This window comes from Neopsephotus bourkii, unplaced genomic scaffold, assembly GCF_033783945.1.
Source record: "Neopsephotus bourkii isolate Nb327-2 ecotype Australia unplaced genomic scaffold, CSIRO-AGI_Nbou_v1 NB_1358, whole genome shotgun sequence".
In the NCBI taxonomy this organism is placed as follows: domain Eukaryota; kingdom Metazoa; phylum Chordata; class Aves; order Psittaciformes; family Psittacidae; genus Neopsephotus; species Neopsephotus bourkii.
Window position 1 is genome coordinate 1,107,808 of NW_026901837.1, and position 14,738 is coordinate 1,122,545.

Sequence of the window (14,738 nt, forward strand, 5' to 3'; positions counted from 1 at the left end):
CACTGCTAACACATCCTGCTCTCCCTGTCATCAGGGACCTATAACCTTTCTTCCAAGGTGGCAGCACCACCAGCTGGCACTTCTGACAAGGAGACCTTGACCTCTGCTACGCATCCTGTTCGTTCCACACTGCCAACTGCTCCAACTGCTGATTTGTAAAAGAACATCACTGCTGTACTTGCAACACATTCTCTTCTAATGAAAAGCCTTCAAGACAAGGCAAGTTGCTTAATTCCTTTAAAACAGATTCCAGTGCCAGTCCCTAAATCAAGCACCCAAGCAATTAACTAGCAGCTATTTATTTGCCAATTCCCTTCTTCTCAACTAGCTCCAGATACCAAGGCCCCCACAACATAACTCTTGGCAGGCCACCAGGTCAATCCATTTCTCCTTTTCTTTATAGTAACATTTAATCATAGGTGAACTATTAAAACTGTAACCAAAGCACAGGGATTAAAAAATTGTAGATGTTCTACCAAATAGCAAAAATGCTCCAATTAAAACGAAAGGTAATTTATCATATGTTATTAGTTTTGACATAAAACTGAACTGTGAAAATAGAACTGATAAACACAACAATATAATTTGAATTCAATATTGCAACTTTAAATCATATATGCACATTTCATGTGCACTGTAATACCATACTCTACATTAAAGAATAGTGAAACTTGCCTCACAAAATTTGTATTTTCAGTGTACCCAGTAAAATCTAAGTTAGTGTATCTCTTTTTTTCCCAAAGTAAGTTTAGCAGTTATTAATTTATGACTCATGCTAGAACACACAGAGCTGTGTTTAACATGTCTGTTAGGAAAAGGTATATAAGTTTGCAGTATTAAGATTTTAGATGAGATACCAAACTACATTCAAACATGAGGCAAGATTAAGTACTAGTCAGCTTTTATGTCTCCTAAACGTTATGTTTTCTAATCATTCTTATTGCAGAAAGGAAGGGGGGGAAAAGGGATCCATTTCACTTTTAGCACAACATTCAAAAGTAAATATATAACCTGCAAGCAAAATAGAGTGGAGTTGCCCCCGACACATTTGGCCTGTTTATATCTGCACCACTGTCTAGCAAACACTGCACCGTCTAGAACAGAAAAAAATATCAGTATTAGAAAAAAAGCAACAGAAAAGTCTATTGATTTGCAACTGTTTCTTGCCATGTACGTCTAATTACACTGAAGGATTTCATTTTCCGTAATGAATCTCAAAACCAAAATTCCTAAATACTATATGGAAAATCATGGCTGTCAGAGCTCATAAAGCTTTTTTTGAACTTCCCATTTTTTGTCACTATGCCTTTTACCGATCTTTCACTGATTCCAAAGACCCTTGAAACTACAAGCTATTTAAAAAAGAAAACTGACCTTTTTTAGTGAAGTTCATGTTAGTGACAGCTATAAACAGCCTTATCAGAGGATGAAGATTTAAACACACACTAGAACAGATGAAATAAGCAAGCAAATTCCAAAATATCGAGCAGACTCTCAAACAAATTTTGCTATATTGCAGTCACACAAAGTAGAAAAGTCTGTAGTTAACACTTTCTCAGAATTTGGTGTTCCAAAGTTGAGCTCTGATAATGACAACAGGGATCTGAGTAGGAAGATTTAGTTTTTATTTTCTTTTTTTAATTATTATTTGAATTGTGAATAGTCCTGGAGACAATCTGTGTAACTCTACATGCTGTAATGCAGTCCAAGTAAAGCACCCAGACTTGTACTCTGAGAGTAGTCAGCTCTAATGCAAGGCCAAGCCTAAAAATTATTCATGCAGATCAATAAAGAGGAGTCCATGTGAACTTATTTACTTCAAATATTAGATATTTAACTGACCTAACTCTGTAGTCAGTTTTTATTCACAGTAAATTAGGATCATTTCAGATTTCAAAAGCACATGATTGCTGGTATAATTACAAATCAAATACATTCTAAAAAGTAAGGAAGAACATTTTTTAATGTTTAGCACTATGTCAAAACCTGCTATCAACAAAGCAGTAACAGTACTACAGAATGGCTGAACAGTACACAGTAAGTCACTTAAGCTCCCATGAACACTGAGATCAATCATCTCCACAAGAACAAATTAGTTGTTCCCATTCAAGTGTATGCAGTCAATACTAAGATAAACAATAGTTTTTCACACTTCCAACCATTATAATGTGCGTGACTAGCCTGAAGTTTATAAAAAAAATACACACAGCAACATAGAAGCATTACCCAATTCTTCACAAAGACATTGTGTTAATAAAATTGAAAAACTTACTGTCTTGTGTCCATTTTGACAAGCTACATGAAGGGCTGTCTGTCCCATTGCATCTTCCACATCTACATTACTGACGTGCTGAACAAGATCATGAAGCAATTCTGTTCGTCCATTGACAGCCAACCAATGAATCTAAGTACAAAATGATTACACATACGTTTTCTTTAGCAATGATAGAAATATTTCATATATATTGTTTCAAACCTGACTGTGCTACTGCTGATGTTTTAAAAGAGAAGCTTTGAACAGTACTATCATATGCTGAGGTACTCTGATCACAGCTTTTGATTCTTAAGGGCACTGGCCACACAGCAGTTTTGTATATTTACATGTAAGGTGGCAGAAGCTTAAGGAACTAGAATCTTCAAATTCTTCATTTTAAGAGCACCATTAAAATGAGCAGCACTTACTGCAGTCAAGCCTTCATTATTACAAATGTTGACATCTGCACTGTATTCCAGCAGCTTGCTCATACATTTCTTCTGGCTAAAAGCAAAAGAATACATTAAAACACATGCAGGAAAAATCAATTACAAAGACCAAGCATCTTAGAGCTCCACTCACTCTAATTCTATAGCAGGTAGTTCTACTTTATAAGTATGGTGCTGAGCATGTGAAAAAGTGATCATGAGTAGCACCACAGACTCATGCAGTACAAGTGTAGTATATGACAGCACAGGGTTAAAAACACAACTGAATGTTTTTGTGGAAAGCACAGAAGTACTTAACCACCACTCTAACAGCTCCAGCTCAGCATGAACTACACTTTCAGGGTAAGAAGCTAGAGCTCAGCTAATAGAAATACATGAAGTTCATCATCATCTGTACACTTTAGTGAAGACATTTACAGAACACCACTAAATCATTAAATAATGAGACACTCACTGTAGCCTATATAAATCTTTGGCAAGAATGATAGCTGCCTTCATGAAAGTAGGGGTGTTTTTCCTACTTCATGTTTAATTTGGTCTTTTAGTGCTCTCCAATGCTCCCAGTCCTTTACCCTTAGGAGTTTATTCTTACTTTTCCTTTTTATTTGGTACCTCTCACACTTTCTCATGCCTTCTTTCCACCTGTCTCCTGTGTGTATTTCTGCATTTCATGGTGTATCACTTGGTTGCTTCTGTCTCCTGTCTCCCACATACCTAAAAGCCACTGAACACTACCTCCTCATTTGAAGTACCAGTCATGATACAATTCAGTTACTGTAACACATACCTGCTCTAAAAAAAAAAAAAAAAAAGACAAAATTACTATTATCAGGTGTGTGTTTCCACATATTGCAATTCAAGAAGTAAGGCCTTAAGAGATCTCAAAAAGGTGCTTGCTCATCATTTCTGGGTGAGGTTTCCCCCCCCCCCCTCCTAATACTGTGCATGCAAGCATAGTATTCTTTTGCCTGTAGTAAAAATTTCCTTGAAAACACTACCTGAGAAAAACCTGAAATCCTTGCATCTTCCAAATCCTCCAGTGTCCTCTTTGAAATCTTTTCTTACTTAGCTAACTGGAAGGTGAATACATCCCTTGTTCAATCACTGTTGTAATAAACACTAAGCTCCTACTTAACAGAAAACACTAAACGACTGGCACTAAAATTGGCATTTCAGACATAACTTCCCATTCATAATAAAAATATTTTCTGAATATGCAAGGTAACTTCCATGTACCCTGTAAGTGCACCATCCTATTTTTTTATTTTTGCTTTTTAATTGCTCCATCCCTGGCAGTGTTCAAGGCCAGGCTGGACAGAGCCCTGGGTGACATGGTTTAGTGTGAGGTGTCCCTGCCCATGGGAGGGGGTTGGATCTAGATGATCTTAAGGTCCTTTCCAACCCTAACTATTCTATGATTTTTCAAAGGTGAAAACCAAAGTATTTTGTTTCAACTACACAAAAAATATTACAGAACATGTCAGCTCAAGTGCACTACGCACAAAACCTTTGAGAGTTTTAAAAACTTTCTTACCCGTTTCTTGCTGCTAAATGGAGAGGTGTGCATCCTGAAATGTCTTGATAGTTTGGATTTGCTCCTTTTTTTAACAATAGAACAAGGCACTCGACTGATCCACAGCTAAGAATAAGGAAGGGAAAAAAACTGTAACAAGGACATTTACAAACCAAATCTATATTGAAGACAACACCAATACTATATACAGATTACATTCAACAGAAAAATCTTTACACAAAACCATTTTACACCCTCATCATTCAAGTTACACAAAGCTAAAGACACTTAAATGAAGCGAGAACTGAGTGGTCATAACATGCACTACTGAACACATATTAGCCTTTTATGTGATTTTAGTGACTCTAAAACTCAACAGCGAATCTTTTAAGACTGCCAGTTGTTTAAAATATAAGCTGTTCAAGATGTTTTGGTTACTATTTCCTCTCACCTCACTATTTTTAATCTATTCACAGGACTGAATTTTCCATTTAATAACAATTCCAGCATAATTCTTTATGTTACACTTCACTGTCTAGAAGTTATATTTAAACCTTAAGAATCAGAAACCCTCAAACTCATACAAATATCTTTGCTATTTGTTTTGAATCTGTAACTCCATTTTTCTTTTCATAATATAGAATAATCAATATCACCAAGAACATCGAAACTTTGCATTGTATGTTTAGCTTGCTCCTGAATTCTTCAAGAGGAAGAGCTGAATCAGAGCATAAATATACAGTGTTTTCATATCTATCATGACCATCTTATCCATTGTTACTAATCTCCCCAATGACGAAACTGCTACCCAATAATCCAAAGAAATCAAAGACTGGCTGTACAGTAAGTTGCAAAAACAGCATTTCTGTGACCTCTTAGTGACCCAACAACTAGCCAAGATAAAAGAGAATCCAGAATTTCTTGGGGTTTATGATCAATGAAAACAGCTTTTCAAAGATAATTCTAAGATGTATGCTAAAAACCTGCTTGCTTTTTTTTTTTATTTGAGTACTTTCTCAAGTAAATTTTACATAAGCAGCATGCAATTCTGAGATGGAATACCTGGGAAATATATTTCTAGAACAGTCTGCTTAGAAAGCTGGAAGTCCTGCCTACATTATGCCCAAGTACCTGCTATTTATATGCAATGCCACTACTATTTCTTTTATTTTTACTATTTTTCAGTTTAAGTGTAAGAGCTTTCAAGATATTCAAAATGGGACACATATATAGAACATTCACTCATTAGTTTAAAGTTTAGTTTCTTGAAAGGCCATTTCAAAAACTATATGGTTCATTTCTCTTAAGGTAATGTTAATCTGGCTGTTTCTTGGCAATAAGGATTTATCCTCACTGAACAGATACATAAATAATAAATAATCTAGGTCATGGAGTTGAAATTTGTACTTAAACCTTTCACCCAGGATATAAAAATTTATTAGAAATGAGTTATATTCCCTTCAGGTATGGTCATAGGAAGTACTTTGTAACAGCTGCTTCCCAGCAAACATCCAAGTACTTCTCAGTGGTTTTGAATACTTCAAAAACAAGCATCACCTGCAGACAACATTTCTCTAAATCTACAAAATCAAGAGTAATCCAGCTACACAGGATATACGTTAACGGCTACATTTTTTCACAAACTGAAATTTCACAGAAAGGAAAAAAGTATCTACCTAGACTTCCTTCACTAGAATTTAGAAAGCCATTTGCTATTATGTGTAAAAACTATCTCCTCAATGAGGCGGGCATATTGCTAAAAGAACAAATTAAATACAAAAAATTGTAAAAACAAAGTGTCAACTGATACTACAGAGTTTCCCAGCTTACATTGGTGCCTTACATATGTGATATTACTTTAATTGTTAACTTCTGGACTGGACTCAAGTAAGTCTTACTTTGCCGCAATATGAAGCAAACTTCTCTTCACACGTCCAAATGCATAATTCACATCAAATTTTGAATTTGACAGCAGCTCTGAGACAGACCTTTAAACAAAAATATAATTTTAAATAAAGTATCTCACATTATCCAAGCAAAGTATATACTGTACACAAGTACTCTATTTCTTTCTTGATCACTATTTCTTTTCCCTCCAACTAACAACATCCAACAGCTTGCAAGTGTTTACATATTAACAGTACTTTTACTCTTTCACTTCTTACTTGTACATAAAACATGAACTGTAACACTGGGCAACTCTCATTGGAACTAGTAAGAATTAGACCAGATGGCCAAATCACTTAATTACAAGCATGGAGAACAAGCATATTAATAGCTTTGTTTTGAAAAAAATATAAGTTCCCATTTTCCTCCTTAATCTCTGCCCATATACCCCAACCAGATACTCAGCAGCTTTCCCAAACATAGGCAGAGTTCAGAGGGAAGACTGGTACATGAAATCATCATAATGAAGTAGAAGGACACATGATATGCCAACAGGATAATACATTTAAATAGGACCCTTCAAGCCTTAAGTAATTAATAAAGATAAAATATTAGCTAAAATACTTCAAAACAAGCAAAACTGCAAGTGAACTGGTGATTTCAACCTCTAGTAACGAGATGATCACATTACTTAAAACCCCTGCACACAATCTCAACAAAATATTATTTAGCAGAACAAATGTTTATCCTGATCAGATAAACACTTAACAGTTTCAGTAAGACCTGCTTGCCTACAAAACTCACCAGGAGGTAGCACCACTTAGCTGGCACTGTACAACCGCCAGTTTGCAATCACTCTAAAGATTACTGGGTAAAGGAAAACAGCTGATCATCTGAGGAATTTCAGAAGAACCAATCTCACTGTACAACTATTATTCCATGTCTTTCCAAGATCCCTAATGAGACTAAAAATTTCTAAGTCATCAGTAAATGAACACTCAGAGCTACACCCCAGTTCCACCAAAAAAAAAAAAGAAAAAGAAGTATTTGTTCTTATCCTAGGAGAAACAACTCTATGTGCATCAACAGAACAAGTCTATGGCATAAAACTAAACAGGTTTCTCAGGTAAGAATATGCTGGAATGCACAGAGTCAGTGCCTAACTTCAGCTACAGAAGATCTCAGAAGAATTGTTCAGCAGCAGAACTCCTGAGAGCACTCCAGCAGCTACAATTCTTGCAAACATGCTGGTTTTTCAGACATTAAAAAGGAAAAAAAAAAAAAAAAAGGAAAAAGAAAAAAGAAATGTAAGGAAGCTCTCACCTATGCTGGTCAGCCATAACCATCGGCATTAATGTATAAACAGCAGTTTCATTGTCTGTGAAGAAATTAAATTATTCCATTATACATATATATATGTGAAATAATCTAGCAGCACTTAGTTACCTTTTAAAGTGTCCACTGTTCAACAGATTATTATTTTTGCACAGGTTATACATAACTAAATCTTCATTATAGAGAAAAATCCACCATACTTAGAAGACATAATTAACAGGACTAATACATGAAGTTTCCATGTGGTGGGTTTTTCTTTTACAAAGTAATAATTACAGAATTTTCAATGGAGCATCAATTTTTCTAAACTGACAATTCTGTTAAGTCAACGCATTTAAGAAATGTGCATTAACAAAAAAAAGTAAATAGCTTATTTTAAGAAGAAAACTTCCAAGGTGACTTCCATAGTCCTGGGTACAACCAAGTTTGTAAAAATGATTTCTTTAAACTAAGTTGTTCCATAACCATTTGGTCTTGTCTCTAAGCATGAATACTTGAATGCAATAAATTTCAATTTAATTTCTGCTCAGTTTCATTTTCCACATTTGAAGGCAATACAAAAAAGGCCAGAAGACAAAGATGCAAGTCAATGGTGGGAACAGAATGACATTCAGCTATACAGTCCATGCCAGGACTTCTGCTGCACACACCAGCACGCTGTATGGGTATGACATGCCACTTACAGACTTTCTGGAGTAAAACATTATTTTTAAAGGACAAATTTAGAGCAGAAATTTAGATCATATCTCATGAAAAAATTCTCCCCTGTGAGGGTGGTGAGGCTCTAGCACAGGTTGTCCAGAGAAGCTGTGGCTGCCCCATCCCCAGAAGTGTTCAAGGCCAGGCTGGACAGAGCTGTGAGAAACCTGGTCTAGTAGAAAGGTGTCTGTGCCTGTGGCAGGGTGCTGGAACTAGATCTTTAAGGTCGCTTCCAACGCAAACCATTCTAGGATTCTATGAATTCAACAAAACTTTGAAGCCTTTAATGTAGAATAATCATTAATAATACTGAGGTACATTAATTATTATTGATGCATAATGATTATAATTTCCAGCTTGAAGCAAACTACCCATTGTTGGGAGCACAATCTCCACAGACTTTTCATGTAGATGCCAGCTTATGACAGGAGGGACTATACTTTCTGAGAACCCAGGTATATAGCTCCAGGATATGAAAATACAGGACTGTTCTTATAAAACTTTTACTTTGAACTTCTTTTTCATTATCTTAATTGATCAAAATGTTCCAAATTATCCAAAAAGTTACAAAGCCATCAGAACAGGAAGAATTAAACCAGATCCAAACAAGTGTAACTTCTGATATCTTTTATGTACATGCTTCTACACATTTAGTACTTCCACTAGCTAGGCAAACTGACGTTTAACAAATTAATTCTTCAGCCTTATCAACTGAAACCAGAGAAAAGCTTCTCATGCTGCAGTTAAGCTATTTGTTACTGTACTTCAACAGTATGCCAAGATTAGTGCTGCTACCCACTATGTGAACAAGTCTATAGGTAGCTTACAAAAGAAAGAATCAATTTTAATCTATTAATTATCTTTGAACAATGAAAAGAGATGTCATATTCAAAATCAAATAATAATTATGTTATTTATTAAAAAATTGAATAGTTTTATTATTGCTTACAGTAAACACATGATGGAAGTTACACAAATCTCTCAAAACACTAAATCACATTTCCAAGCTGTAGAAAGTCATTCTAACCACCCCAAGTTCAAGAGTTTGAACTGTCCGTAGGTTGCTCCTCATGGCAGAGCTCTGTGAGCATTAGATAACTCCAGCCCTAGCATGTACCACTAGAATTTTTGCTGGGGTCTGAGAAGAGGGGAGGCAGGGTGGGAGAGAATACACACACAAAGAGGGAGAGTCCTGGAAATAAAATTAAATAGATGCTAAAGATATCTACTGTGAAAATGACTGGATCACTTTTTAAAATGTATTCATGATTAGCTCCCAGTGTACCTAAATGGAAAAAAAAACAAACACCTCGTTTGGGCTCAGTTCCACAGATCTCTTGACAGGAAGAAAAAACTCTCAACTGAAACAAAAACCAGAAGTTGAGAACACTAACTAAATCTTAGACATCCTTTGAATTTCCACAATCATGCCCTATTAAAGAGGCAGAAGAAAAAAAAAAGAAAGAAAAAAAAAAAAGAAAAGCTTTAAATACACCAGCACACTTAACTGAAATGCTTCATACTAATCCCAATTAAATTTAACTGTATTGCAAGTACAGCAATTTAGAAAAAGACAATAGTAAAATACAAGTGTAACTGAGCCATTAAAGGTGTTTATGGTACAGTTATAAAACTAAGCTTTCTGCTGTTCTATTAACAGAATCTACACTGTGGAGCATGTGCTGATTTTCCCAGAATTTTTCTGTACAGAAATAAAAGGAAGTGGAATTAAGGAGCTTTTGTGCCTATTTTGGTAACTATTATCCCTATTGATAAATAAACACCTATTAATTTAAAGTACATGACATCAGTGAAAGCAAAGGTATTATATGCCTCATGCACTTATAGAACATATTTATTATCTAACTTGCTTGCATGTCAAGTTATGAATATCTAAAGACAAAAAACAAAACACGCAAAATGCCGAGTCAGAACCAAACAGCCTAAAAACTACTGTGCAAGACCTATCTTTTCAGGCACTTAACAGTAGAATCCAGAAACACTTACTTTATTTCCTAAAAAATTTTGGTTTGAATTTGGCAGAGGTCACAATGTTAGAGAAGTGTCAGCACCATCCATACAGTATCTTACTGGCCACAGCACATGCACAGGAAATTAAATACCTGGATTTAGTGCCTTCTTCAGCATAAAAAGTTCAAACACACATCCCCATTTCCTAAGAGAGTACTATGACTCTCAGTTTAAGGATGGAGAGGTAAACTATGTATCTTTCAAATTAAAGCTATTTATGTACCAGGGGAAAGGGGGTAAAAATCATACTTCAAGAGGCCGGACACAGCACACAAGAAGTCACCAAACCACACGCCATGCTAGACTACTGGTGATAGTTTCCAAGCTGATCCTGTCAGTACACCTTCGGAGCAAACCACTGCAATCAAACCTGCTTCTTAAGTAGACTCTGGGCAGGCCTGAATAAACCTGGAGAACACCAAGGTCAAGAAAGAAGACATGTAATGAGCTATGATGGACCATTATACATCTAACCAAAGTTAGATGGCCATTGAATGGGTTTTCTTGGAACGTAATTTGAGACTTCATTGCCTGAAAGTCCATTTATCTCCTTATTTCAGTTCAGCTGTGACTTGTTTCATGTAATTCTTAGAGAATACATAGGATTGGCATGCCTCCTCACCACAGGGCAAGAGAGGTACTTGTTCAGAAGTCACGGGGCTTGCACCAGCATTGATATGATTACCTCTGAAATGTAAGATGCCCGAAGTAAGAAGAAAATAGTTGAACTCAATTTTGGAATGAATTTGCCTATTCTAGTACTGGCATAAATTTAAAGCAGCTCCAACTGGCATAAGTTGTGCTACGCACTATTCATACCATCATCATCACTTAGTTAAACTGGTGCTACTACGTTATTTCTCCAAGCCTGAGCTCACATTAACAATATTACGTCAGTTGTCACTGCTGTCATTCCAAAGCTTGCTTGCAAGCAGCAGCAAAATCCATCTGAAGCTTGTCTGTCAATTTTGTTAAATTTATAAGCAACTGCACTGGCAGATGCTGAAACTGCTGGCGGGTGACAATAAGGAAAAGGTGTAGCAGCCCAGAGCAGGTGGAAGAATATATGCAGCAACCAGGCAGTCTAAAGAGGGAAGACACAGAGAAAACAGAATGTGACTTGCTTTTTTCCACCACCGGAGATGAAAGCTGGCAGACAGACAGCCAAAGACTAGTCTGTAAAAATAAACCCTGAAGAAAGTACAATGACAGCACATGACTCACAGGAACAGAAACTTTTGCATATCCAAAAGCTTTTGGAGGTAGTGATCCCAAAAACTGGACCTGGCTGGAACACTAAACTACTTGCTGTAAAAGCCTGAAGCTGTATTTTCACATCTATCCTGATACGGGATGGCTAGCACCCATGTGAAGTAGTTTAGAGGCAAAAAAAAAACCACACTATTTCATACAAAATTAAGTGCTATTGACAAAAACAAACCAACAACCAAGAATTTGTCATCACTAGCGATGACACAGACGAAGCACCTAAGGAAGAACTCAAAGCCGGACAAAAAGAGGGTCCAGCACCCCGGACCACCCTCTCACCCGGGCCCTGGGGCAGCAGCCGCGGGCACGGGCACGCCGCGCCCTGTGTGCCGGGCACCTCCGTCCTTCGGCGGCGAGACACCGGGGGATAAAAAGAAGATGCGGAAATCGCTGCTGTTGTTGTTATCACCGTTATAAACTAAAGCAAGCCCCTCGGAGGCAGAGGGAGGGAGGGACGAAAGGAAAGAGGGAGCCGGTTTCCATCCTCCCAGGCCGCCTCCCGGACGAGGACACGCAACGGCCCCCGACTCAGCCACCCCCGCCCCGCCGGGCCGGGCCGGGCCAGACCGGGGCGGAGAGGCCGCAACGGTGCCGGGACAGAGAGCGAGGACAGACAGCCCGCAGCCCCTCTCCTACCGTCCGGCAGCTCCACGGTGCGGGCGCGGCGCAGGGACCTCGTCAGCCGGTTTAACTGCTCCATGGCTCTCTCCATCCTCGGAACGCCCAGCCCGGAGCCGCTGCCTCTCCCTCAGCCCATCGCAGTGGTGGCTGTGGCGGCACAGAGGCCGCCCAAGCCACCGCCAACCCCCTGACCGTCTGCGCATGCTCAGATGCTGCGCGCATGCGCGGGTGCGGGAGCTTGAAACTATTTCCTACGGGACAAAAAGCCCCGAAACTTGTGGAATGTGGGTACTCAGATGTTTGTTTGTTACAGGAGGGAAAGGCTTTTCATCAGTTAAACTGGGAGCTTTAAACCTGAGGGGTTACTGAAAGTAAAAGGGGAGGCTCGTAGCAAGGATGAAAAATGTGAATGACTTTACTAGCACCTTCAAAGTAACCACAGGAAAAGGAAGGTATAGGAATTGTAACAAAAATATCGAAATGTAAGCAGCACTTAATAATAGCAATCATAGAGTAAGACATGAGAAGCAAAGAACGAATCTTTATAAATTATTTGTCAAGTCTTTTTTGTGTTTCAGTCGGCACTCCAAACTGCAACAAGGCACATAAAGTACTTGAATACAAGGATAAATTGTTACACTCTGAGAATAGACTAAGGTACTCTCAAATCACCTGCAAATACTCAATGGAGTAGCAGGCTTTTCTTTTTTTCAACAAGAAAGTTATCCCAGATTGAGTTTATCACGTTTCTTCTAGCAGATAATGGAAAAAGCAATAGTATATAAATGAGGTATCACCGTGTTATGAATTTGAAGTCCCTCCTGTGTCACAGTCCACTGGTCCAAAACATTGTTTTCTTATTCTTCTAGTCCTGCTGGCCACACTATTTCTGCTACAAGCCAAGATAGCATGGTAGTTCATGTTTCACCAAGGAATGAACTAAAAATCTGAGTGTATGATATTTTTGTGGGGTACTGCAGATAGACAGGAATCTGACATGTTTCTTTTTGCCTTGATTCCCCTCCCTAGCAGTGAACTCCCAACTGCAATTTGAGTTCCTGGGAGCTGCTCTGCCAGCACAGATTTTCTTCTCCACTGCATTGCAGTGTCAGGAGTCAGCACGTCTTCAGCGTGGCTTGGAGCCATTTTTCCCAACAGCCATGTGCTCCCTGTGGGCTGAGCCGGCTTCTGGACACAGTAGGCTGGGGTTGGAAACTACCTTCGTCTTCCATTCAGGAAAGTGAGGCTATGTAACAGAGGACCTTTGCAGAATTATAGTAAAGATTGACTTAATTCACAGAGAACTACTCAGCTACCTTCCTCCTTCCTGTGTTGCCATCAAAGAACATAAGAACAAGTCCATGCTATGTTCCCTCTGCTCTTGAGAGGACTGCTCTTACTGCTGAATATATCCTCTTAGGGACTGAGGGAATTCAGATAGAGACCCATGCATAATCCCAGTGAAAACAATGCTGAAGGATCTATACATATCTCTACGATTCCCACTCCTAATGCAGCTGCATGCCTGTCCTATACAGTAATTTATACAACTGTATTTTAGTACATCCAACCATGTAAAATGTCACTGCACTGAGATTCGCAGTAACCTTTTCAGGGTGTGTTAGCTGTGTACCATTAGATAGGCTTTATACATACATACATGAATCCTTGTTATTGCAGATGCTTTTCAGATTCCAAAATTTATCTTTACCATTGGTATCAATAGTATTGAGGGCAAGAAAATGTAGCATTAAGCTGTTTCACTGTTAACTGTTACCCAAACCAGAGATTGTTTCAATTGTTTCTTTTGCATATACATGTTAAAAACAATCAGTGCAACCTCACTGTTTTCAGGCATTTAATAGTGCTTAATAAGGATTATGTCCCCATTTATTTCTACTGCCAAATGAAATGTGAAATTGGCTGTGTTCAGATTTGAATTCTGAGCATCTTTATTTGTGCTATAGCTGCAAAGTTATACTAAAAGATGCTGTAATAATAATAATTCTTGTTATTATTATTATTTTCACAAAATAAGTTCTGTTATTTCTATGTGTTGTCTAATTTTTGAGGAATATTCTCCTGTGTAAAAAGATGATGTTTTTATAATCACTTAATGGGATTTCTTAAAACCATTTAAATATCTTCTTTTAATGGGCAAACTCAGTTGCCTAGATAATACTGAAAAACATGTTCTAGGAAAGTAAAAATTATGTATACTTTGACAGGGTTTCTTTTAATTTTTCTATTAAGAGATTTCCTCAAGGGGGGAAATTCAGAGAATGCTCTGAAACTGAATATTCTGTGGGCAAAGTGCAGTTGGTTTGATTCTGACAACTGACAGGTAGGTAGTCGTGAATCAGGACATCAGAGAAACTCCCCATTAATTTTACTGGGTATATTTTATCTGCATTGTTCAACTATTGAATTCTTTCCTTCCATTTCTTTCCTGCTTTACTATATGAACTATAATAAATTCTGGTTTCTCTTTCTGAGACTTATAACAGTCCTGCAAAAGAGGTTTTAATTTGTTTTAATTCTACTTAGAACCTAACATAAGGTTAAAAATGTTATTGTCTATTTTTATGTGTAGCATCCATTTCTATTCCTTGTGGAGCAGTTAGTGCTACTTGACGCCCACCTGCATTTACTTGAAGCTGAGTTGCTGACATTTCTCAGC

The 14,738-nt window shown here is 37.7% G+C and overlaps 1 protein-coding gene across 4 annotated transcripts in view; it reads right to left on the bottom strand.

Moving 5' to 3' along the window:
- Positions 1–12,263, bottom strand: part of HACE1 (HECT domain and ankyrin repeat containing E3 ubiquitin protein ligase 1) — a 55,464-nt gene extending 43,201 nt beyond the window's left edge. For 2 of the 4 annotated variants that reach the window (XM_061366730.1, XM_061366728.1), the window contains exons 1-7: positions 12,074–12,263; positions 7,427–7,481; positions 6,115–6,204; positions 4,238–4,342; positions 2,683–2,758; positions 2,273–2,404; positions 1,012–1,094 (exon numbers count right to left, since the gene is read on the bottom strand). In XM_061366730.1, the coding sequence (XP_061222714.1) occupies positions 1,012–1,094; positions 2,273–2,404; positions 2,683–2,758; positions 4,238–4,342; positions 6,115–6,204; positions 7,427–7,481; positions 12,074–12,149 (617 nt within the window). In that variant the 5' untranslated portion in view covers positions 12,150–12,263. Of the gene's footprint in view, positions 1–1,011; positions 1,095–2,272; positions 2,405–2,682; positions 2,759–4,237; positions 4,343–6,046; positions 6,205–7,426; positions 7,482–12,073 lie in introns of those variants that run through there. The other 2 variants (XM_061366729.1, XM_061366731.1) reach the window with 2 other exon arrangements.
- Positions 12,264–14,738: the final 2,475 nt, after the last annotated feature.